Source organism: Herpailurus yagouaroundi, unplaced genomic scaffold (genome assembly GCF_014898765.1).
Source record: "Herpailurus yagouaroundi ecotype Mexico unplaced genomic scaffold, PumYag 180, whole genome shotgun sequence".
NCBI classification, from domain to species: domain Eukaryota; kingdom Metazoa; phylum Chordata; class Mammalia; order Carnivora; family Felidae; genus Herpailurus; species Herpailurus yagouaroundi.
Window position 1 is genome coordinate 4614110 of NW_024412411.1, and position 25652 is coordinate 4639761.

At 48.2% G+C, this 25652-nt stretch overlaps 1 protein-coding gene and 1 long non-coding RNA gene across 6 annotated transcripts in view; one reads left to right on the forward strand and one right to left on the reverse strand.

Annotated features, from left to right (window-relative positions):
• The window catches only part of SLCO2B1 (solute carrier organic anion transporter family member 2B1), a 63021-nt gene extending 54381 nt beyond the window's left edge, over window positions 1–8640 (forward strand). The window contains exons 14-15 of one of the 4 annotated variants that reach the window (XR_005794665.1): window positions 7179–7899; window positions 8449–8640. Coding sequence is in view for 3 of the 4 variants with exons in the window: in XM_040489366.1 (XP_040345300.1) it covers window positions 7179–7257 (79 nt within the window). In the remaining variant the exon portion in view is untranslated. Of the gene's footprint in view, window positions 1–6467; window positions 6626–7178 lie in introns of those variants that run through there. The other 3 variants (XM_040489366.1, XM_040489364.1, XM_040489367.1) reach the window with 3 other exon arrangements.
• Window positions 2959–23972, reverse strand: LOC121039285 (uncharacterized). 2 transcript variants are annotated; one of them, XR_005794667.1, is made up of 3 exons: window positions 23895–23972; window positions 21962–22040; window positions 2959–3301 (listed from the first exon to the last, which is right to left on the reverse strand). It is a non-coding gene; the product is annotated as an uncharacterized LOC121039285 (long non-coding RNA). The 2 variants fall into 2 exon arrangements; XR_005794666.1 differs by lacking the exon at window positions 23895–23972 and adding an exon at window positions 22318–23667.
• Window positions 23973–25652: the final 1680 nt, after the last annotated feature.

The window sequence follows — 25652 nt, forward strand, 5'->3', positions numbered from 1 at the left end:
GCCTAGAGGCCCTTTGGCAGACCCACCCTGGAAAGTTGCAGGTCAGGCAGATGCCTCTCTCGAGCTGGGAGCCAGGAGCCATGATTGGAGTGCAAATAAATGAAGAGCAAGAACCCACAGCACCTTTGACATTCTTTGGCCACGTTGAATTCTTTCCCCCTAACATTCCCCAACACGGGCACTTCCCGCTACCTAGTAGGCCTGCTTCATCCCCACCCCACTGCTTGGCTTTACATCCCACCTCATGAAGTCCTACCCAATCTTCCAGACTCAACTCAAAGGCCACCACCTCTACAGAGAAAGCCTGGTAGAGGTAATGGAGGGTGGATGACAACCACCTTAAAGACACTGATAAAAAGATACATCTCCATTAAAATTGCACACATATAAACACTTGTGCATCTGATTTCAGAGGCTGGGGACCATCTGAAGTCTGGCTGTAGACCTCTGGTGGAGTGGAGTGAAAAGAACAGTTTTAGAGTCAGTGAGCTTTGGATTCAAATCCTGACTGCCACTTACTCACAATGTGACCCTGAACAAGTGATTTGACTTCTCTGCATCTGTTTCTTCACTTGTGAGGCTGATCCTTCCTCTTTCCTGTCTCCCAAAAGTTGTGAAGATCAAATAATAACATACAGGCAGTGCACCTGATGACCAATATTTGTACGTTTCCTTCTCCTGTCCCTGAAAGAATTTAAGGCACACATAGAACATGGGGGCAGGATCGAGGTGAAGACAGAGGGAGGAGCCACCAAGGAGGGAGACACACTGCCCTGGCTGCAGCTCTGTTTGTCCCCTAATCTCTCTTCCACTGTCAGCCAGGGCTCAGCCTGCCCAGCCTTATCTCTCCCCACAGCCAGCCTGGGACAGCTTTTCTCAACTAGATTTACATTTTTATTGATTTTCTTTCTCCCTTCTAGAGCAGTCCCTTCCCCTGCTGCCCCTTTTGCTATAAAATGGGCTTACCCTGGGAAACAGTAGTTCTGGGGCTGACCAAGAAGTGATGGTTCAAGGATGGATTCATTCACCATTCATTCATTCGTTTGTTCAACCACCCACCCGACCAACAAATCCTACATGGCTGCTCTATGCACCTGTGCTGGCACTGCTGGGGACACAGTCACGTGTCAGATACAGCAAACTCCTAGTGTAAGCAGACAAGCTGACACACAGTGACAAAAGCATGAGTAGTCATATAGGGAATAAAGAAGAGGAAGCCACAAACTCTTCCTGGGGCCATCAGGAAAGTCTTCCAGAACATGTTAGATCAGAGCTGGCTTAGGAGATTAGGCAGGAAGTCCCTAGGTAAGATGAAGGGATTGGGCATGAGAAACACTGGGATGCACAAAGATAGGGAGACATGAGAGAGCAAGGTGCGTCTGAGATATGACACAAGAGCAATGTGGCAGGGGTGTACTGTGCTGGGTGGGGCAATCAGGAGAGACAGGAGAGCTGAGGCTGGAGACACCACTGGGGACTAAGCCTTGAGTTCCAGCAGAAGGCTTTGGATATCTTCCTGAGGGCAAGGAGAAGCCCTTGAAGCATTGATTGATGGATAATTCCATTGACTGGTTATTTTAAGTGGAGTGACATGACAAGATTTGTGTTTTAGAAAGGCTGCTGGCTGCACCATGGGGGCTTTGAGTGGTAAAGGGAAGCTGGAGGCCAAGATCTCAGGCAGGAGGCTGGTGCGCTAATCAAGGGGAGAATTAGGAGGTCCTGAACCGGGTCAAGAGAGGCATCCTAGAAGTGGGGACATCTAAGCTGAGTCTTGAAAGATGAGTAGGAACACACCAGGTGGAGAAGCTGGGAACGGTGTCCAGGGAAAAGAAAGGGCACAGATAAAGTCTCAGCATACAGAAAGCTCCTGGCAGGCTTGGGGAATTTCCACTAGTTCAGCATGGCTGCAGTGTGGCCTAAGAGAGGGGTCATGGTGAGGGATGAGGCTAAAGAAGTGAGTTGGGGCCTTAAACTTCTCTCAATATTCTGTCTCTGGAAGCAAAACTCAGGTGGGAGAGAAGAGGGGGAGCGCTGGCCACCTGTGCAGAGGTAGCTGTGTGGGACTGGGAGGGCCCTGGGTCAGGGGTGCTCTGTACTCAAAGCAGACCTTTCCATACTCAACAACACTTCACATTTTACAAAATCCCTTCACACTTGATCTTCACGGTTTCCTGGTGAGGCATGTGGGACAAGGGTTATATTTCCCATATAGTGGACAAATAAACTAAGGCCTAGAAAAGCACAAACATTTGTCCAAGGTTACTCAAGAGCCTCTCAAAATTCCACTGTTTGTTCTAATAAAACTTCTTGCCACAGAATCACATATACACACTAGATGATGTAGTGGCTGCTAACTAATGTGATGGAATAAAAAAAAAAAAATGAGAGGAGACACATCAGAGAGACCTCCTCCTCCTGTTCTGTTCCTTAAACTTCACCCTGCAGACATTCCAGCTGAGAAAACAGAACCAGGTTCTCCCTCTGCTCTGGAATCCAATAAACATGAGGGCAAATTCCAGCTGTGCCACTTTCCAGGTGTGAGGGGTCACTGCACTCAGCATTTGTTTTCTAATCTTAAAAATGGAAGGAATGGGGCACCTGGGTGACTCAGTCAGTTAAGTATCCAATTCTTGATTTGGACTCAGGTCATGATCTTGCAGTTGTAGGATGGAATCCTGCATTGGGCTCTGTGCTGGGCATGGAGCCTGCTTAAGATTCTCTCTCACTCTCTCTCTGTGTATGCATATGATTGCTGTCTGTCTCTCTCTCTCTCTTTCTGTCTCTCTCTCCCTCTCTCCCTCCCTCCCTCTCTCTCTCTCTCTCTCTCTCTCACACACACACACACACACACACTATGGAAGACACAAACTCCACCTTTCAGGGTTGTTGTGAGGGTGTAATGTGACAATATAGCACTACAGCAGTTAACTACTGCTGAGTAAGAAACTACCCCAAAACTTAGCAGCTTAAAATAACACATATTTATTATCTCACACAATTTCTGAGGATTGAAAACCCAGAAGCAGCTTAAAATGACGCATGTTTATTATCTCACACAATTTCTGAGGATTGAGAACCCAGAAGTGGACTGACTGTGAGATTGTGGCTCGGGATCTCTCATGAGGTTGCAGTCAAGTGTCAGCCAGGGCTGCAGTCATCAGAAGGCTTAATGGGGATCCACTTCCAGTCTCACTCTGTGGTTGTTGTCAGGCAACCATTTTTTGCTGGCAGTTGGTCAAAGGGTTTAGTTTTTACGCAAGCCTCTCCATAAGGGTACTCTTGCCATGGTGGCTAACTTCCCCTGGAATGAATGATCCAAGAGAATGTGTGCTACCAAGATGGAAGCCATGGTGTCTTTTCTAATACAATCTTGGAAGTGATATGCCATAACTTTTTCATATTCTATTGGTCACACAGACTAACCCTGGTACAATGTGGGAGGGGAACACAAAAGTTGTAAACACCAGCAGATATGGAGCATTGGAACCAGCCATTGGAAGCTGGTTACAAGTGGCCAGAGGAGTGTCTGGCACACAATTATTCATTAGTAGCTGCTGTTAGTTTCCCAATGCTCACAGACTGCGTGGGACAACAAGACTTGAACATGAACAGATGAAAGAGCTTGGCAAAGTAGACTTGAATTGGGTGATGCTCAATTATGTGGTAGAAGAGGGTGTGCTGGATAAGGGTGGAAACCAGGGCAGGATCCCTAGCAGAGGTGAAAAGGACAGGAGAGGCCAATCCAGAGAGGAGACAGAGTTAAGTATGGCAAGAACTACTGGTTGCCTTCCTATAGCCAATTCCCTTTCCTTGTTTTAGTAGCAAGGTACCTAGCCACAGGGATAATCCAAACCATTCATGGAAATGCCTTCCTCTTCACCAGTGAGTAGGCTAAGAGTAGACATGTGGCTTCATTTTGGTCAATAAGATGTAAGGGGATGATCCGCTTGGAAAAATCTCCTCCTGGATGACACAGGCATGAGAGAAGAAGAACTTTTATGCTCCCATTCCCTTTCTTCCTGCTTGGGAGTACATGGTGCTTGGTGCCATATCAGCCATTTTGTGATCACAGAGGAGTCCCTCTCAGAGCTTAGAATTGGAAAAGCCTTGATCATTAAACATGGTTGAGTCACCAGACAAACCTGGACCTACCTTCCCCCCTCTCCTTGTTAAGGAAACAAAAGGTTTAAGCCTCTAAATCAGGTATTCTCTTACTTGCATTCTAACTGATTCAGTGAGCAAAGTATTCCAATTCCCTCTGGAGTTATTTCCTTTTCCCAAGGCAGATAGAGTGGAAATGTAAATGGGAAAGTGACTTGGCCTTGGAGGCAGGCGGCCTTGGTCTAACCCTAGCTCTGCCTCTGAGTTGCCCTGTGATCTTGAGCAAGTCCCTGCCCCTCTGGACCTCCAATAATTATAGCTAATATTTATTGACTGCTTACTCTGTGCCAAGCACTCCGCTAAGAGCTTCCCTTGCATTATCTCATTCAATGCTCACATCAACTATAGTGTGTCAATATTATTATTCTCTCTATTTTATGGATAAGGAGACTGAGATCCAGACATATTATGTAATTTACCCAAGGTTACACACGAAATTAGTGCTGGATCTCTGGATTCTGAATTCAGGCTCATCTCTCTCTAAAACCCAGGCTCCTGACCATGATGCTCTACCACCCAGCGGTAAAAGGAAGTCTCTGGACAAAATGACCTCTAAGGGCCTTTCCAGCTCAGATATTCTTTGATTTGCTGTCCCATTTCTAGCTACATGATGAACAAACCAGCTTATCCTAGAGAAGAAAGAAATAAAGACTGTCTTTAGCCATATGAAAAGCTGTCATGTGAGTGGGAGATTAGACTTTCTCAGTGTAGCTCAGAGGACGTGAACTGGACCAATGTGGGGACACTACAGGAAGAGAGTGCATCTTACATAAGAGAGAACTTTCTATCTGCCATTCAGCAGGGAGTAGAGGTATGCACACAGATAATGACTCCCCTGTCATGAAACTTATGCAATATATGTTTGATAAACTTTTGACAGAAGTACTCCATTGAGTAGGTATGGGAATAAATGGCTTAAACCTTATAGTAGAAATTAAATGGGAAAATATACTAGAATACTCTCAGCACCATAACTGATAAAATAGTGGGAGTCGATAAACTGGGGTTTCTTTTCCCTTTTGACACTGAGATTCTTGGATTTTAATATTCCCTAATATGGACTTTTGGTTCTTTGGCTCTAGTATTCTATAGTATTTCTATAACTTCAAGACACTGTGTTCTGCCCTGCTAAGTTGGTACGGTTTTAATATTCCAACTATCCATGGTCATGTGGCTCTAGAAGCTGAGCAGTCTATGATTTTGTACCTTAATAGTCTCTAGTTTTAACAGTCCAAGATTCAATAAAGTGTCTCCCAGAAGCTCGAGAAATATGAAGGAGTTGTTCCAAATACTGTACTTCAGTGACCAGGACATACATTGGGCTACTCCCTATGTCCATCTTATCACTCCACCACTATCCCCCCACCCTAGCCTCGGGCTCTTCATTCCAACCAACCCTCCTCCTTGATCTCTATACCATCCTCACTCTGCTATCTCCCCAAACACTGAGGAAGTACATTCACTCTCTATCTGCTGGCAATTATACATTGAACAAGGATCCGCTCTGTGCCAAGACTTGTGCTTACTCTAAAGGGGATATAAGGGAAGGAGAAGGCATGGTCATGACTCTCAGGAGGCCTAAGATTTAGAGACCCAAGTCTCTTGCTTTCCTTTAAGTTCAGCTCAAGCTCACCTCTACCAGCAAATTTTCCTTTATTAACACAAAATATCTAGCACCAAAAACCTCAATCAGAAGTGTGAATATCTGAGTTCTTTGGTAGGTTATTGTGTACATTTTAATGTCTCTGTCTATCGTCTCCCTGATTATAACTGAGGTTTCCCTCTAAATCAAGAACATGTCTCCTCAGCTGAACTGAGATTTTCCAGAGGAAGACCAGGTCTTCCTCATAAGACTGGAGGCTCCATGTAGACATGGTCCATGCCTCCCTTATATCATACTTGAGTTAGAGTTAAAGACACAGTGATGTTTCTCCACCACTTTAACAAATTCTCAAAGGTAGTTCATAACTATCATTGGACTGAGGATTTTATAAAAGCATAACTCACATCTCCCTTTAATATGGGAAAGTCCTCAAGGCCAAGAAAGGGCTTCCACCCTCATACTGGGGTCCATCTCCCTGACAGCAAAGCGTCTAGGGCTCTTCCCTCTCTTCCTATTTCTTCAATCCCAGCCGAGGACTCTAGCCATAAGAGATATTTTTCCTAAAGATGATAAACAAATAAATGGAAAAGGGAAGATTCAGAAGACAGAATAGGAACTCAAGCCTGTCCCCAGCAGGTCCAGACCTTTTCTTACTCTATCCTGGTCCATCTTCTAAAAGCTGCTGTCCCTCTGCCTCTCCTAGCAACTCAGAGCAGTAAGTGAAGATGTCAGCACCTTGGACAGCGCCCAACCCATTACAGTTCTCAGAGCCAGCGGAAGCCAAGCTCTCCAACTCCCTTAGCCTCTGGGTGATGGATTTCCTCGTTTCTCAATTTGATTAAAGCCCAGTAGATAAGCAGAGCGCATTGTTCCTTTCTCTTCTCTCTTCCTGATGAACATAATTAACTCCGTCAGGCTGGGAATACTTGCTCTTAAATAGTGCCTTTCCAGCCCCCACCCAGGCATGCGTCAATAATACACAGTCAAAACATTTGGAAGATACACGTTCTTTCCTGGGGAATGGAAGTGGGAGAGGAAGCTCTTCCTGAGATATACAGGGGCTGTGACTGGAGACTGAAAAATTGTGGTTGGGTAAAGAAAACCTTGAGCCAAAAGTCAGGAAATCTTAAGTTTGTTCTGGCCTTGCCACTAATCCAGATAGGATCTAGAACAAGTCACATGCTCTTTATGAGCCTGTTTTTTCCATTTATAAGATGAGGATATTGGATGAGAGGATCTCAAACGCTATGTTCAGTGCTTAGATTCTATGGGGAGGATTAAAACAGAGGGAAAGAGGCTTGCCTAAGGTCACAAAGCAAGCTCGTGGCAAAGCTGGTTTTGAATTCATGACTCCTGGCTTCTACTTCAGTGCTATTTCCTTTACACAGAACTTCTCCCTTCCTCCATATTACAGAATTTCTTGCCTGGGGATGTGGCTGAGGCAGCTGAAGAGGGGTGGGATTGAGATTATTGGTGCCAACAAAAGAAAATAAAATTTAAGGTATGTGGAAATGCTGATGTCTCTGAAGAGAGCAGAGAACATAGTAGAAATAATTAAAATTAGGGGGAAAGGACCACCTGATAGAGACAGAAATTCAACTCCAAACTCAGAGAATCCCATAGAGGCTTTGTTACTTCTCCAAGGCCATCCAGCAAGGCAACTGTAGAATCCTCTTAAAGAGAAAGACTAAACTCTTGATTAACTACTGGGGGTATCCCTGTCAGAGAAGGAACAATATGAATCACTGCATATGTATCAGGTTACTAAAGTGTGCCCAGCTCTGTATTTGGTACTTTAGTTGGGGCATAAGGAGTAAGACATGAATTCTGTTCTCTGTATCTTTGATATGCTGCTTCTTTTACTTGGAATTACTTCCAATGCATTTATGTATGTCCACATACTGTTGTTCTACTAAGGCCCAACCCGAAAGTTTACCCTGGCAAGAAGATATCCATAGCCTTATCCAGATACCCCTTCTCCCTCCTCTGAATCCCCAAAGCATTTTCATTGTTCCTGTTTTACAGTACTCATCATCATCTGCTTTAACTGCTCCCAAAGAATGAGCACCTGTATTTTACTCAGTTTTGAATCACTCAGAATGCTCAACACAGATTTAAAATATAATAGAGCCCCAGTAAGTACTGGATGGATGGACAGATGGATGATGAATATAGATGTATGAGTGACTGGGAGAGGGAGTAGATGAAGAGATGGATGTGTGGATGGATAGGAGGTTTATATTGGTAGATGGTGAATGGATGGATGAACAGTTAAGTAGATGATCAGACAGGTGGATAGAAATGTATAAATGGGTAAATGAGCTGGTTCGTAGGTAGGTGGATGGACGGGTGAATGAGTGCATGAATGAATCTATGGGCAGCTGAGTAGAACAGTATGTAGGCAGAGAGTGAGGTTGGTGAATGGATGGATGAATATATAGATAGTAGTGTGGGTGAATGGGTAGATGGATAATTGCATGATTGTATGAGAAATGTCAGGGTAGATGTTAAGAATTATGGGGAAGAAACATGGAGATGTTCCTAATTATCACAAAGATCATTTTCACGGAGACTTTCCATTGCTAATGTCAGAAAAAAAAATGATGATGGGGATTTGCTGACTCTGTGTGTAAGCTGAGTCAAAAGTGTGCTATCCAGCCTCAAAAGATTTCCATCAATTTCAGGCTCTATCAATGGAAATCTAATATCAACATCAGAAAAGGTGACAGTCCTGCCCTGACCTGTTCACACTGTCCTGAAGTCTTTGTTCTGCTCTGTGCATCTGGGGAGATGATGATCTCCATGCCTTGTCCACAGAAGAGATACAGTGGGGAGTAATATGTAAAGTCTACCAAATAAAGAACTAGTGAAAGAGCCAGGAGTGTTCAGCCTGAAGAAGAGCAATCACCGTGTCTCAGGATCTGGCTGTCTGTACTGGGGCAGGCCCTGTAGCCCCAGAGGCAAAGCTGGGTCTCAGAAGTCACAAGGCTGATGTCTCAGCCCCATTTGAGAAAGGCCATCATACAAGGGAAGGGCTATCTCAGGGGAGTGAGCCCCCCATCGCTGGGGGTACACAAGTAAGATCTGGACATCCGCTATCAGAGAAGCTGCAAAGTGAAGATTTGCTTGGTGTAGAAAGTAAATAAAGATAACGCCAGGGCACCTGGGTGGCTCAGTCGGTTAAGCATCTGACTTTGACTCAGGTCATCATCTCATGGTCTGTGACTTCAGGCCTCATGTTGGGCTCTATGCTGACAGCTCAGAGCCTGGAGACTGCTTCCCATTCTGTGTCTCCCTCTTTCTCTGCCCCTCCCCCACTCACACTCTTTCTTTTGTCTCTCAAAAAATGAATAAACGTTAAAAAAATTTTTTAAAAAGGCAACGCCAAGGTCTCTTCCCACCCCCAAATTATATCATCTGTTCATCTCTTCATTTCTCAATAAATTATGTTAGGCTGTGCCCTGTGCTCAGATTGGAATGCTGGCCAGAGCTGAGAGTTTGGGGAGATTTGAGAGAAAGGTAGTGCTTATGGGACCCTCAACTTTCTGTCCCTGTAGGACTGGGTTTGAGAAATGAGGAGGAGGTGAAAATGTCCTTTCAGAGACCCAAATGACTGGGGAGGGGGAGGATCAGAGCCACGCAGAGCCAATCCATGACCTAGATTCCCTGTAATTAATGAGCCTACGTCACTGACGTGTTGGCTTCTGATCAGTGCTGTCTCCCCAGCCCCGCCCAACTCTCTGGTATGAGAAGATTAAATCAATTAGGAGGAGGAGATCTGGCTGGCGCTGGTTGGGAACAGAGGATAATTCACTTACATAACAGGGGATTGGGGTTTGCACTTGGCCCTTGAGTAGTGGGTGTGGGTCCTAGACCCCAGGCCTTTGGGGAGAGACTTCAAGAGTTAAAAGTGAATGCAGAAAGGGCAAGGGGGTCCAGGGAAAGAAGGAGTGATGACCCCAGGTAAAGGCCCATCTTTCGTGTTCCTGCTGAGAACTAACCCCCTGTTTTCTGGGCTGAGAGAGAGCCAAATTGAAAAATTACTCTTCTTACCCCAAATGAGAGGGGTCCCAGCCACTAGAATCATTCAACAGTGAAAATCTGACCACGCCTCTCTCCTTAGCTGGCATTTAAGGTCCTGCAGCCTCTCCCACCGCATCTCCTACCTCCAAGGCAGTGGGGGTGTGTAGAAAGGAAACAAACACGTCCTGGATTTCCCTCTGTGCCAGATCCTGGCTAGGCACTGAAGGTACAGAGAGAAACAAGTCCAGTTCCCTCATAAGTGTTGCCTTCTGAGGAAGACATATACCTGCAACACTCTGTGCCAAGCAGTATAACAGAGGACTGCAGGGGCAGGGTCCAGAGGGGGCACAGTGAGGGAGGCCTCCCAGGGTCAGTTCCAGAAAGCTCCCTAGAGGAGGCAATACTTGCATTCAGTGTGCCTGATAAGAAGGATGGATTAGTGGGAGTTCTTCAGGCTGACCTGGTTAAGGGAGGGCCTTGGGTAGAGGGAACAGCATGTACAAAGGCACGGCAGTGAGACAGCTTGGCATACACTCAGGGAACTAGTTGATGTGGATGGAGCCTACAGCATAAGGCAGGAATGGGGGAGATGAGGCAGGAGAGATAGCCAGGTCCAGGTCTCACTGCCGATGGCATGCCAAGAAAGGACAGAAGCAATAATCCCAGAGTCTCTGATCAATCCACGCTTCCTAAACACTGACAGTATGCCAGGCTCCAGGTGGCATTCAGGCCTGGCTGATATCTCTGGAGTTCCACTTGTGGGCTGGGCCTGCCTGCAGCCCCTTGCCTAAGATACCCAGACAAGCAGTCTTACTGGTTAAATTTGAGCTGGCCCCTGGGGGCCTGCTCCTGATACCTAACTGGCCTCCTGAAGACCAGCCCAATGGTGAGTAAGGGCCCCATAAGGGTGGGCTGAGATGATATCCTGGAGATGGAGCTAAGGTATGGATTAAGAAATGTTCAGGAGGTTGGACTGGAAGGACACAGCCAGGGTTTTTACCTCCAACATGCCATCCTACGGGAAACGCAGGTCTGGAGGGGAAGAAAATGAGCTGCAAAGGTTTCAGGCTGCTTAAGTCACAGGATAAAGCAGTGGAGGTCCAAAGAGCCTTAGGAATCCAAGTGAACCACACACACGCTGCCTGTAGGAAGCGGGCATGTAGCAATCCCTCCTTTCCTTCATTCTTGCCTTCAGCAGCTCTGAGTAACTCCTCTCTCCAGGCAGGCTCTGGGCTGAGCAGTGAGGCACAGATCTAGGATCACCCTGTTCGTTGTCCAAAGGGCCAGCAGTAAGCCCAACACTTCTAGCATATCCAGGAATTGTCTGCATTAAAACTTTGGCTGGTAGTTAAAGCCAGTGCCTGAAATTTATTTCACTGTTGAAAGATCTAGGAACTAACCTTTGTGGTCGCAAGCAACAGCAATGGACTCACACGAAGCAAAACAGAAAAAAATTATTAGCAGTTCCACTGGGCATCTCAGAGTGGATGAGAAAGCTGGAGAATCAAAAAAGTGGGTACCTGAATTCACAGCCAAGGTCATACAATAGGAACAGCTGGTCCCAACACCTCTACTGGCATGGCCTTTGAACATCTCCACAGCACTACACCTCCAGATGTTGCACTGCTGCATGGCATGAGCACAGATATATTCTAATGAATCTTCCTCCCAGCCTCACTAACTGTCACATCGAAGTCCTGAGCCAGGAATGGCTGGCCAAACTGCCAGGGGGTGACAGTGGGAGAGTTATCTGGCCCCCTTTGGCTTTGAAATGGAAGGTGGGGTCCTAGTTCCCAAAGGCTTCACCTCCTGGGGAATTCATTCAAAATATAAAAATGGATTCGTTTTAGGCAGCAAAAAATGTGACAAGTGTCCACTACATTTTTATTGAGGACTCACTGAGTATGGGATGCACTGCCAGATGTTTCATATACACAGATCTGCAAGGCAATTCTCTAACTGGATAATGGTTGATCTCATTTGATAGCTGAGGAAACTAAGGTTTTAGAGGTGAAAGTAACTTCCAAAGCCACTCAGCTAATGAGTGATAGAGCCAGGATTTGAATACAGGTGGGTTTTTGTTGTTGTTATAAAGACATCATGCTGTCTCCCAAACTGTAAACCAATCACTGTACTTATGGTTCCTAACATGTAAAACAAAAACAAAAACAAAAACATGTGGGGGCACAGAAAAATGTCAGGAAGTAAATACTCCAATGTCTTCACAAAATGATTGATGGGATAATGGGATTATTGAGTTTTTTTTTTTTCCTCCTTTTTCATGTTTTCCTATACTTTTTTTTTTTTTTTTTTAACTAAGAGCATGCTAGGGGCGCCTCGGTGGCTCAGTAGGTTAAGGGTCCGACTTGGACTCAGGTCATGATCTCAGCCCACATCGGGCTCTGTGCTGACAGCTCAGAGCCTGGAGCCTGCTTTGGATTCTGTCTCCCTCGCTCTCTGCCCCTCCCCCGCTCATGCTCTGTTTCTCTCTCTCTTTCAAGAGCAAATAAACATTAAAAAAAGATTTAAACTAACAGCATGCTTCCCCTTAATAATCATAAGAAAAAAATAAAAGTAAAAGTTTTAAAGATTAGAGCAGTGTTAACACAATTATGGAGAACATACGCTTAGAAAAAAGACAGGAAGGAAATTTGTCAAAAATGTCTCTGGATAGTGGGATCATAGGTGTGTTTATTTTTACCTTCCATTTTTCAAATTTTCTATAGTGAGCACACTCTGGGGAAAAAAAGCAAAATAACTTTGAAAAAAAACAGGCATAAAATTATATTAACAAAGAGATGGCAAGGCCGTGCTTTGGTTCTTTAAGTTCCTGTAGTCCTGTCCTGTAGTTGTTTGGAAGTCAACGTAGTTCTGGGTTTTCTGGGGCAGCCTGGCAGTCCCCTGCAGTGTCTGCTGCCAGAGCTAGCCCAGCTGGCATGGACCACGGTCACCACAGTTATCTCAGGCTGAGCGCTCCGAGCCAGGGTGGGAATAACTCAACATTCCCACCTCTTCTAACAACATGTACCTTATCAGGCCCTGCTACGCTGTAAGGTAAGGACTCAGCCCCCGGAGCTGAAATTCTCTCTGTTGGTTTTATCTCTCATCTCACAGGCTTTAAGGTTTGCCTTCTCCTCTCTGAATGGGGCAGTGCTGGTCAGTTGTGTCAAATTTAAGCCCCTCTGAGGTGCCTTCTGCGTCTCCGTATCTGAGGGGCAAGCCCCCAGTCCCCTCTCTTCCCTGCACTGCTCCAGCTCCCAGTGCTGTGGATGGACAGAGGATGGATGTTCAGTCCTGTCCTGGCCCCAGTCTGGTGAGGGAGGCAGTCCTCCAATCTCAGGGAGCCTCCAGACTATTCCCTACCTTAGGAATGTCTCAATCAGATGGAAGAGGGGGTCCTTATTTTACAGAAGTTCCCAGTGAGATGGGAAGAAAAGACAGGAGAGCGGGGCTGATTCTCATACAGGAGGAAATCAGTCTCAGCCAGCCTTGACTCCAGAAAGTTCTGTCCCAGGACTCCCATACCTTTCCAACACCTACTCCAGGTGGAACAGTCAACTACCATGGCCTTCCCTGGCCTCCAGGGCCCTCTGCTCCCTCCCCTTCTCCACCTCCCCAATCATATGGAGCTTCCTTATGCCCGATGCATCCTCCACTCCAATCTCCCCCACGAGGAGTCTTTCCACCTGCCTCCCCTGCACCTCAGTTTCTCTCTGAGAAATGAGGGAGCAAATGAGGGAGCCAGATATTCTTGAAGGTGCTCCAAAGCAATGGAGACATTCTGTGTCTCCTTAGCCCCTTTCCAGACCCCTCCCCTTCCCACTCCCTTCCCAGCTTCTTAACTAATCTGTTCCCTTTCCTCCAGGTTCCAGGTATGCCTCCTTCCTATAAAGCTCCCAGGATCTCCAGGCTAAGACCCACTCTGGCTCTTGCAGTGACCAAGCTGCTGCAGTAAAGAATGCAGTGGGGTAGAGCAGAGGTGGCTAGGGAGGGAGGAGGGCTCAGGCCAAGGCTGAGGTCGAGGAGCCTGGGCAGGGCAGGCGGCCAGTCCTAGCAGCCGAGGCCAAAGCTACCTCAGCAGCTTCTGCAAACCCCAGCAAGGCATCTACGCTTGGGTGGAGCTCCAGATTTGAGAGGCTCGTGGGGGAGGGGAGCACCTGCTGAGGTCAGCACAGCCTCCAGAAACCTCTCCAGAGGAGGAGGAAACCACAGAGAGTCCCAGCCCAAACTCTGGACTCAGGGATAAGAGGAAATGACACTCCTTACTCCCTAGGGGAAATGACTCAGGTCCTGGGAAGCTAGAATCCAGGGCAGAGAGGGTCCCCAGAGGACACCTGCTGGGTATAGGAATCTCCCTTACTCCCCACAGCCCCATAGAACCCCTGCTCATGTGCCTTCTGGGGCAGGAAGCTCATTCCCTTCTATGGCAGCCTATTCCTCTGAGAGCTGCTTCATGCATCAACTATCAAATTGCCACTGATGCCTCCTCTATGCCAGGATCTGTGCTGATGGGGATGCAGAGATACATCTGGTTCCTGCCCTCATGGAGCTTGCCATTGAAGTGGGGAGACAGACACGACCAAACGCTGCAGGGAAAAGCGGTGGAAGCCCAGAGGCAGTCCTGAGCTAGCTTTGGGGCAGGGTTGGGTGGGGGGGTCTGCCTCTCAGAGCAGACAACGGACCCATGGGGGCTCTCAGTAAGCAGGCAGCTTCAATTCCACCTAAATACTGACAATGCCAGCTTCGCATTTCCAGCCCTGACACAGCTCCTGAACTCCAGACAAATATCCCACTGTCCATTCAACATCTCCACTTGGATGCCTCAGTATCTCTAATTCATCAGCACCAAGGCCGAATTCACGCTCTCTGCCCACCCCTTTCCTGGTCTTTCTGCTCACAATGGATGGTCCCATCATCCACAGGCCAGACATCCTGGAGCCATCCCTCCTCTGCCTCACTATCTGGTCACCAGGCCCCGAGTGACAAGCCTACCACCCCTCCTGCCTCCACACTACCACCCAGCTCCAGTGCTGTTGTCACCCACCTGTACCCCAAGCACCTCATTTGTCTTCTCGCAGTCAGCCCCCTCCAATCACAAAGTGACAGTGATCTTTCCTGAAAGGAAAGATCCTGAAAGATCCTGAAAGATCACCTCTCCACTTAAAAGCCTTCAGTGGCTTCTCCTTGCCTTTGGGATAAAGGTTAAAATCTTGACAAGATCTGCAAGGCCTGGCCTTTGCAGACCTCGCCAACTGTATCTCAGCAACCCCCCTCCTCCATCTCCTGCCCTCCCATCTCTGGCCCATCAAGCCTCGTCCCCTGACCTCAGGCCTCTGCACGTGCTATTCACATGGATGCCCCATGGGTTCAAAGACTTGGGTTGCCCTCCTTTTCTCTTCCAAATGACACCCAGGACATCTGTTCTTTGCATGTTCCCTGGCCCTGAGCACCAATCTCTGGCCCTTGAAGGAACAGCTGTGGAGCTAGCCTATGGTTACAAAGTAACCGGCAGGTTTGGAGCCCAAGGTCCCAGAACCTCCCAGTGTTCCCAGACGGAAAGCCCTGACTCTGGCTCCCAGATGCCTTCCAGATCTCCCGCTCCCCTCCTGCTCTCTTCTTCCATTCCTGGTCTGGGAGCTGGGGGTGGAGAATGGGCAAACCTCCCCATCTCCTCAGCCCAGATTCTTCCTGGGCCTTACAGTGGGGCTCAGAGCTGAAGGATGAAAGAAATGAAGTGCCCAGACTGGTACACTCCATCTGGACCTGCAAGCCATGTGCTCCCTGGGCTCCCAGACAAGCCAGTCATCCTCAGGCCTCAGGCCAGGTACTGCCTCCTCTGTGCAGTGTGCCAGGACTCCCTGAAGCAGGAGTCCCGTTTTCCCAGGGCTCCCGTGGCATGGAAGACACCCGGCGCTACCAATTTGCCTGTTGTTGTGTTGGGTTCTCCTCCCCTAACAGCTCTACTTGCTTAGGAGGGACATGTTTTTTCCTCTGCGCCCCAAGCCCGGGTCCAGGGTGGCCCCAAAAGAGAGGCTCAGAAAAGGCTCAGCATTACAATATGGGACTAACATCACATAAACGTGTGTTTTTCTTTTCTTTGCACATAATTGCCATTAAGCTCCGTCTCCTTTGTCTTCGACATTTTGTGAGAAGGTGGGCCTATGAGTCTGACCAGCCTCAGCTCCTCTGCTTATTAGCTGTGACCTCAAGCAAACGCTCAACCTCTCGGGGCCTCAGTTTCTTCCCCTATAAAACGAGAACAGGGGCACCTGGGTGGCTCAGTCGGTTAAGCATTGGATTCTTAACTTCGGCTCAGGCCATGATCTCCCAGTTCCTGAGTTCAAGGCCCACATCAGGCTCTGCGCTGACAGCATGGAGCCTGCTTGGGATTCTCTCTCTTTCTGTCCCTCTCCCGGTGGCACTCTCACACTCTCTCGCTCTCAAAATAAATAAACTTAAGAAATGTTTAAAATGTTTAAAAAAATGAGAGCAATGTCCTCCTTCGAGAGTTTTCATAACTAAGTGAGCTACCTTATGCAAAAGTTATGGCACAGTATGTGAGCACAGTATGTGCTCAATAATTCCTTTCCCTCTCCCCACCCCAACCTTTGAGCCCTAATAGGAACCTAGCATTTACTTCCATGAACTTGAACCTATGGCTGTCACCTACATATCAAGTCAATCCAAATCATTTTGAAACCCAGTCCTGCCACCTGACATCGTCACCCTTCTGCCTGCAGATCTGGTACACGTTTTATTTGGTTTCATCTAAGTCCTTCAAAAATACATCAGACCAAGCATGTCAGCACGGAAGACTAAGCCATGGGCAGGGCTACAGTCTGCCCTCCAGACTGCCATTGATCCACTAATCAATTTTCCTCCACCAGCTGTCCCGGTAGCTAGGGATTCCCCTAGAGTATCACTATTTGATCCCGCCCCTTGTCTTGCCATAAAAACACCTTGGGAGATGTCCCAAATGCCTTTTTGAAATCAAGATTCTTAGGACTCTGACAGACCCCTGATTCATCACTCAGGGTCTCCCAAAGGAGGAGAGAGGGGAGATTAGCCTGACTTCCTTTAGGTAAACTTCTGCTGGGTCCTGGTGAGCACTGCGTTTTCGTCTTCTTTTTTCAATGATACAAGCCATTCTTTTTCTGTCTTTGTTAATGCTGTTAAGTCTGAAGAATTTTTAGTCTTCAGTGAAAAGTCTCACTTAGAAATGATCTAACACAGGCCACTTGCCTACAACAGTTGGCCGTTGGCTGAAAGCAGTGCAAAACACTTAAATGAGAACCTCCCTCTACCACAGGGAGGTGGAAATCTGCCTTCCAAATGAATGAAGGTTTTCTACAGGAAGGTAAATTTCCATCCTGCTCTTTCGACTTGTTATAAATGTAGAATGGTGAATTTCAAATAATCGCTGCCTTCTTGTAATATTGAGTCAAACATTCACTTGGTAAAAATATAACAACATTGTGCCTTAATAAAAGCTTAGCTGTATATTTTAAGACCAAGAAAATAAGCTTAGCCAACTATGATTTTCAAAGTTTTGTAAGATGGAGAACATAAAAAGCCAGACAAGAGGGAGCATAATGAAATCCAGCAGGAATAATTTGTAATTAGAAAACCCCACGCAATTCTTCAGCCAAGGATAATGGTGATCCATCTTAAAAACACATGTGTCCCATGCTGGGCACTGATGAGCCTAATCAGACACACTCCACGGACATTTTTCACAATACCGAGGGGCCCCTAATTGCTGGTGGGTGCAGACAGGCAAGCTTCTGCTGTTCCTCTCAGGAGATGATGATGATTAAAAGCAGGCCTGGAGCCAAACGGCTGGGGGTGGAATCTCAGCCCTCCTCCTACTCACGCTGTGGCCTTGGACGAGTTACTTACCCTCTCTGGGCCTCAGTTTCCTCATCTTTAAAATCAGGACTGAGAGGCACTACCTTTGAGGCTGTAAAGCTGTGAAGACAGCTGTAAAGAGCTGCAAAGACAGCAGCTATGTAACGTCTGCCTCACCCAAAATGTGTTCTCTCCTACTCCCCAGTTACTGCTGGGGTGCTCACAGGCGGGGCCAAAGGAGGGTCCTCTTCCGTCTCCCCATCCTGCTGCCCCTCTCCTCTGTTAGGAACATTCAGCCGCTGCCAGAACATTCAGCCTGCATGGAAAGGTGCTGTGCCCACAGTGGCCCTGCCCTGAGGCCTAGTGTATCCTCTCCTCAATGCCCCCCAGCCCGCTCTGGACCACAGCCTGGCCCTGGCCCAGCTGGTCTGCTGGTGATCTGCCCGAGCTAAGCAGAGGTGGCTCGGCTCCAGCAGGGGCTAAAGGTTCTTCATTTTGTTTTCTGCTTCAGCTTAACCATCTGGGGTGGGCGGGAGGGTAGGAGGAGTGGCAAAGAGGGAAAGAGAAATGCACTGTTCCCTCACTTCTTCCTCCCCTGCCTCCCCCATGGCCAGGCACAAGCTGTGTTCAGTCCGGCACTGTCCTCAGCCCCAGGAAAGCTGCCCCAGGGGTCCCCTGCATGATGTCCCAGGGGATGGAAGTGATCTGTCTCTGTACTGCCTCCAACATCCCCCCCTCCCCGCCTTTTTATGTCCTTCCCTGGTTCAGCCTGTCCTGCCTGTTGAGTACAACAGCTCTTCTCTGCACTTGCCACGTGCCTGCCCCTCCCCGGGCCGAGCACTGGGGCATAGGAGATGATGCAGGCGAGGGCTCTGCCCTCCAAGCACTCATTTTATAGCACCAAGAGCACAGGCTGCCGAGCACAGGCCTAAGCTGGACTCTCCACTCGGCCCCTTTTAAGCTGTGTGATCTTGGGTCAACTACTTAACCTGAGGGTCCACTTCTTTATTTAAAACTTGAGGCCAAAGTACCTCCATTTCAGGACCACTGTGAAAATTAAATACAATCATGTATGTAAACCTCTCAACTCAGCGCACTGCATACAGTGGATGCTCACTCATGTCTGACTGCCTTCCCTCCCTCCCTCCCTCCCTCCCGTCTCCCTCCCTCTTTCCCCATAGCCAGCTGCTTCTTTCAGAGGAGTGGGCCATGACAGTTCTACGGGTAGGTGTGTAGATGTCGAGACCTTCCCCAGCTGGGGGTCCTAAGAGCCAGGATTGGATGGGCTTGCGTGGGGCCAAGCCCCGTGCTGTGTAGTGTGGGGGTACAGACCAGCCATGCCTCTGCCTGCCAGGTGCTTTCTTTCAGAAGTAGACTCAGGCCTCTGACCTCCTTTTCACTCTCCCAGTGGCTAATTAGGGCCGATTGTGGGCTCCTTTTTAGCCTTTCCTTTTCTGAACTTCCAACTGGCTTCTTTTTTCCTTTCCCAGGGCAGTGCTGGGGACATACTGGCAGAGCCAAGCTGAAGCCCCCACCATAGGCAGGCAATGCACTAAGGAGGGGTGAGAGCTGTTTATCCTGGGTGTGTCACGGGAGCTGCTGAGGCACAGACTTTGGGGTTGGCCCAACAGGGAACTCTGTAGGCTGCTGTCCACCCATCTGTCCTGAGGTTCCTGTCTTAAGTCCAGGAATATGTGGGGCGTCCAGGAATCAGTGTTCTGGCCAGCTTTCAAGGTCTTCCTGCCCACCCACAGACTTCCAGAGAGTGACGAGCTCCTAAAGATCCCCAGGGATATTGTGCCCTTATAGAGCTGGGGGAAGCTACCCAGTGCACCTGAAGCTGAACACTTTCTCTATCATTTTGGGACACAGTTAGGGAAATCTAGGGACTTAGAACCTGACCTACTGGGGGAAACCAGCATTAGACCATCCTGATAAAAGACCAACGTAAGACTAGAAAGGCAGAAGCGGCTCTGGGGTGGCAAGAACCTCCAGTTTTGGGGGCCTAGTCTCGTGGTAATAGATGGTCTAACTGCAAAGAGCAGGGCTCTCTGTAGGCTCCTTCATGAGCTGGGAGCTCCAGCACACCAGAGATGGGAAATGAGTGAGTCAGGAGTCCCAGGGCCAGGGATTAGCAGCAAATGGGGCCAAGACCCAAGGTGGGACCTGAACATCTTCAATCACTAAGAAACAATGGAAACCACGGTGAAGTAAAGCTGCTCCCAGTGGACGGAGAGGAGAAGGGCCACAGTAGCTAGAGCCAGGCAGGGCTGCCACTTATAAGGAATCACACATCAGTGGAAAGGGTAGGCAGGTCAGGGGGATGTCATGGAGGAGCCCTGAGCAGAAGCAAAGAAAGAGACAAAGGAGGCAGAGGGCAGAGGAGTCATTAGGAAGGCTTCCTAGAAGAGAAGTGTCACCGTGAATGGTCAAGAAATATGGTGTCAAAGGTTCAGGAGGTGGGCTCACCAACCGTCTTGAGAACCAAAGCCTGTGGTGACCTTTACGTTCTAGGTGGGTGCCAGGGGAGTGATGCTGGAATTACTCAGGCCAAGGTGTCCTCCGCCCTCCATCTCCAGCGGGCAGGAGGCTGCCACATGTTTTCATCACGCCTTCTCACCTGGAGCCAGAGCCTGCTGCCTGATGGCTCCTCTGCTAATGGCTTCCAGGTGTGTCCTTGGGCCCCTGGGGGAGACATCCTGGAGGACACACCCCCTCCAACCCAAGTCCCACTGCTCTGGTCACCTTCAGCCACAGAACCTGGGCCGGCCTGGGGCAGGCCTTGGAACACCGGCGCAACCTCACTGCAGGTGGGATGGGTATCAAAGGTCACACTGTTTCCTTCTCTGATTGGCTGCTGAGCTCCGAGCCCCCTCATCAAGGTCACTTCTGGTCCCTGGTACCTTCAGTGCAAGGGACCCAGGGGTAAAATGAAAGTTGTCCCATGGAATAAGATGGCTGGATGGCCTGTGTCTCTGGGGAGAGGGGTCGGCCTCGTGACTCCTTAGGATACTAAATGTGTCTGTGCGTCTCCAGGACTATGGGCTGTTTCTTTCTGCAAATCTGTAACTCTCTCTGTATGTCTGTCCTTGGAACCATTTATTCCTGTTTTTGAGACTACATATCCACGTGTTTCCCTGTGTACTTCACAGCAAAGCCAACTCTGACTGCAACAACAAATTCCATCAGTGTTTATTGTCTAATAAATGGAAGTCCAGTATCACTCTTGCTGCTTCATTTCCCTGAGGCCTTAAGTTTTCATTCCAGAGTTATTTCCAGCCTAAATGGGAGGAATCTGATTCATGCTTGCCTTAAGAAGGCAAGAGGTTCACGGCTGATGCACTGAAAAGTAGCAGTGCCCCTGTGGCTTGGAGCAGACTCCACGCTCCAGATGCCTTGCAGTCTCTTGGGTCCATCTTCTGGTATTCTCCTGGGCCAGGCTGATGCTTGAGTGAGTCTGTGTTCCTGGACCAAAGCTTATATTGGCCACCAGCTTTATTATCACCATCCTCGCCATTATCTCTTTGTTCATCACCATCACTATTATCATGACCGCCATCACCATTATCACCCCTTCTGCTACCATTACCACCACCATTACCATTGCATTACCACCGTCAACACCACAACTAGGATGCCACAGTCACTGTCGCCATCAATACCACTGTCAGAGATATCCAGTTACTTTTTAATAGCTATTTTTCCTTCATTTTCAATAGTAATGACTACAACCTTTTGCTAGGCACATTGCCTCCAAGTTAAAAGACTTATTTACCATGCTCTTTGAAGCTAGTTACATGTGGCCATGTAAGTGAAAGTGCTGGATAAAAGTAAGGGAAGTGGCCCCCTTATTTATCTTCTGTCTCCAGTTGCTATCTGATGTGATGGCTGGTGCTCTAGCAGCCATTTTGTACCAAAGAATGAGGACTATACCCTAGGGAAGGCAGAGTGGGGGGCTAGAAGGAGTGTTGGTTCTCATGAATGTGGAGAAACCATTCAGACTCTGGACTGTCTACATCTGGACTTTTTTTTAATGAAAAATGAACTTTTATTTTTTTATCCTTTAAGAGACCCTTGTTTTTGGGCATTCTGATGCATACCACTTAACCTAATCCTAATTAGTATACATCACCACATATTAGTTTTCATTAAATACTGCAGCCTAATGATCTGTATGAGTGATGGGGGAGGGCAGGGAGGAGGAGATGGAGAGAGGAGGGACAGAGGTAAGGAGAGGAAGACAGGGAAGGAGGGAGAGGGAGGGACGGAGACAGAGGTGGGCATTGATTGAGAGATTTAATTCTAGGACACAGAAATGATTCTTACCTTCTAGAAGTAGCCATTCTGAGGCAGGCAGTGGCAAGAAGGATAAAGACATTCAGCACCGTGGACAGATCCAGGAACACTAGTAAGGGGACACAGCAGGGAAAGGAGAGAAGGTTGGTGGTAGTGGTGGTAGTTTTCTTCAGGACATACATGTTCATTAACTCACACTGTACCAGGCACTGGGATAAATACCAAGACGAGTTTCCACCACATACACATTTAGCCCCCAAGACCAAAACAAGCAGATCAGCATGAGACAGCTTCCTAAAGCAGAGGGAAGGGATTGAGAAGCCAGCCCAGGGGTAGGACAAGAAGACCTTGTGACAGAATGAACAAAATGCCAAAGAATAAAAGACCTTGTGGGTGGAGGGAAGGCTCCAGGTTGTAAGAGGGTGAGCGGGTCAACTGGTCTCCCCGTCGGTCGATAAAGAAAAGGAGTGGGTCTCACTGGTTAGAGGTGTCAGGGCCCTTCTAGTCCTCAGTTACTACATCAAAGATTCCAGTCTCTGCTGCCAGGAACCAAGATACATGCTTGTAGGGGTATATGGAATCTGTGACTAAGACTCTACAATTCTAATTCTAAGCCTCTGAGTCAGTTATTTACTGCTGTGTAACAAACTACCCCCCTCCAAAACATAATGACTTAAAACAGCATCGACTTTATTTGTTCACAATTCTGTGAGTCAGCAATTTTGGGCTTGGGTCAGCTGGATAGTTCTCCTGGTCTTCTCTAGGGTCACTCAGGCAGCTGGCTGGAAGATCACTTGGGAGCCAGTTGGTCTAGAGGGCTTCAGCTGGGGTGGCTCATTTCTGGTTTCTTCCCCTAAGAAGCTTCCCCGGGTATCTACACATGGAGATCTCAGGGGACCAGGAGAAGGAAAGCCCCAATGCACAAGCACTTTTAAATCCTCTGCTTGCATCACGATGTCTCAATAGCCAAAGGAGTTCAACTGGCTAAACTAGTCAGTGTGGGAAGGGACATCATAAAAGTATAGATAGAAATAGGCAGGATTCATTGCAGGGGAACATTAATATAACAACCTTCTACAAGTTCTAAGTGTTTCATTTACCACCATAAGAGTCTTACATTCTGATTAAACAGACCATGGTTCTATGGCCTTCAAACTCTGTGGTTCTTATAATTCAGTGCTTTGATTCCAAGATCCTATAATTCTCGAAGTAGAAGGCTTGGAGTAGCTGAGGAGGATCATGAGGACCCGAGTTAACAAGGAAGCCAAACAAACTAAGGTCACTCCTAGATCTAAGCAAGAACCCATTTGCCTCTCCCATTCCCATTCCTCAGCCCCCAACTTCCTGCATACGGCAAGGCAGTGGCATGAGCACCAAACTGGGAATCAGAAAACCTATAAAATAGGCTTGTTGCATCATTAATTTGGCGTGGCCCCCAAGCATCACTCTTACAACCAACAGAGGTATCAATTCCTATTTTCCGAATGACACAGAACAGTGGTGAAGCCAGGAGAACTGGTCTCACTAACTTCCATTATCAGGAGCCTGAACCTGGTGCAGCTTAGAGAGTTTAGCTCTCACCTCCTCGAAGTGCATCTATAGCTGAAGAGACCTTGAGCTTTAAGGACATCAAGATTTAAATAGGCTACTGCCCTTGACCTGTCCTAACCTCTACCTGCAAAACATAGGAAGAAAGGGGGAGGAAAGGAAATGGGAAGGGAGGGGAGGGGAGGAGAGGAAAACCCCCAACCCTGCTCTTTCCCCTTCCCCCTACCAACTCCTGCCCCTGACTCAACTGAGTTTATACCAGAACCCTGGCTGGCCTTGAGCCTAAGTCTGCTCTCCCTTTCAGCTTCCCCAGGAAGAAGAGTGTGGAGGCAAAAAGTAGTTCCGTGAGAGGAGACCTAGATCAGGGCAGCAACTCATGAAAACTTTACAGCTAGAGGGACCAGCAGCAACTCACCGGCTGAACCACCTTGTAGCACAGTGAAGGGATTAGAAGCCCAGAGAAGGACATGAACCTGCTCACAGTCACACAGCCAGCCACTAGTAGACCAAGACCAAAAGCAAAATGGGGTCACTTCCCTTCTCTAAACTTCAGGTTTCAATTCTAACCTGGGGGTAACAAACCCAGACTGGGACACCACTTAAAAACTGTAAAGCACAGTGCAAGGCTAATAAAGAATCAGGTTTTCCCCAATGGCCTGGGAGTCTGGGTGGGGGAGGGTGGGTTGAGGTGGAGGCAGGGACACTTATGACTTTGAGAGGACTCATCCAGCTCATTTATTCTAGCCTTTTCCCAGAGGCCCAGGCTGCAGAGTGGAGGAGGAGGGTATTAAATATCAGAGAGTTATTTAAAAGCCAGTTGCTGGCCCCTCAAAAGCAGAGCGTGGCCTCTGCTGACTCAATGGAGAAAATGAATCTTGGGCCTATGGATTTTCCTGTGTCTCATAGTCAGTGGGGGGGGGGTGGGGGGGTGGGAGGGGAGTGAAAAATGGGAACAGCAAAGCCTGTAGTGGAGTTTTCCCCTCCCTGCCAGTGCAGAAGCTACAGTAGAGGAGAGAACCTGGGGCCTCCCCCACTACCTAATGACTGAGCTTCGTCATGTCAGCCCTGCCTAGCTGCTCCTCCACTTGCCTCAGAGGAAGGGGGGAACAGACGAAAAGGGAGTCTGCCAAGATAAAGGGGCCCTAGATATCACAGGCTGCTAGGAAGACCGTCCTCCCCCACCAGACTATGCTATAGCACTATATAGCTGGGATGGAGCCAAGTTCAAGGTCACACACCAGCACTATATAGTTGGGATGGGGCCAAGTTCAAGGTCACAGATCAAGGTGGGCTCACCAACTTGGGCAAATCACAGTATTACCTTCCCTTCCATGACCCGCATCCCTAAAAGGTCAAGGGGCACAGCACTGAAAGCCCTCCAAGATCATCCTGTCTACACACACACATTTTTTGCAGACAGGGAAACTGAGATCTGGGAAGGCAGACTTGCCTAAAGACTTCTGGGACACTGAGACACCTCTGATGGACAAATGGAGCTGGAGGCAGGTGGGGAAGGGACTGCCTGGTGGGTGACCTCAGGGAAATTGCCAAACCTCTGCAGGCTCCCTGCCAAGGCTCAGTGGACCTTACAGAGGGCAAGGCCTTTGGAGAGAAGCGTGCCTTGGAAGGCTCAGAGAGGGGCTCTGGAGCCTAGTGTGGTAATAAATTCAAGAACTAGGTCCAGTGAAGCTGACATGGGGGGATTCTCAACCTGCAAAGGGCAGTCACTCTGCTTGGGTGGGGCTGGGATGACTCATTTGCTGAGTCCTAAGGAAACCCTGAACGCTTGAACTCTTTGCCCACAGGGTCCCCTGGGATCTAACCTAGTCACACTCTACAGAGAGAGAGCCTAGGATTGGGAGGGCTGCAGCATAGAAGATGAGCAGGAAACCCGAGCTACTGTCAGGCTTGGGTCAGCTGTGCAACCTTGGGGAAAGCACTTCACCTTTCTGGGAGGCTGTGTGAAGTGTAGATGGGGGCTCCTCATCTTGCCTGTCTCAGGATCAGCAAGAGATTTTTAAATCATTATTTCATCCATTGGTCCGTTCTCCATGCTGAGCTCTGAGATGACACCACAGGAGACCAGACCAGTCCTGAGCTCAGTTGCTGACAGTCAGGGGGCTCAGAGGATCGTCAGCCCTCTGACTGCTAAGTGAAATTCAAAGGAGAGAAA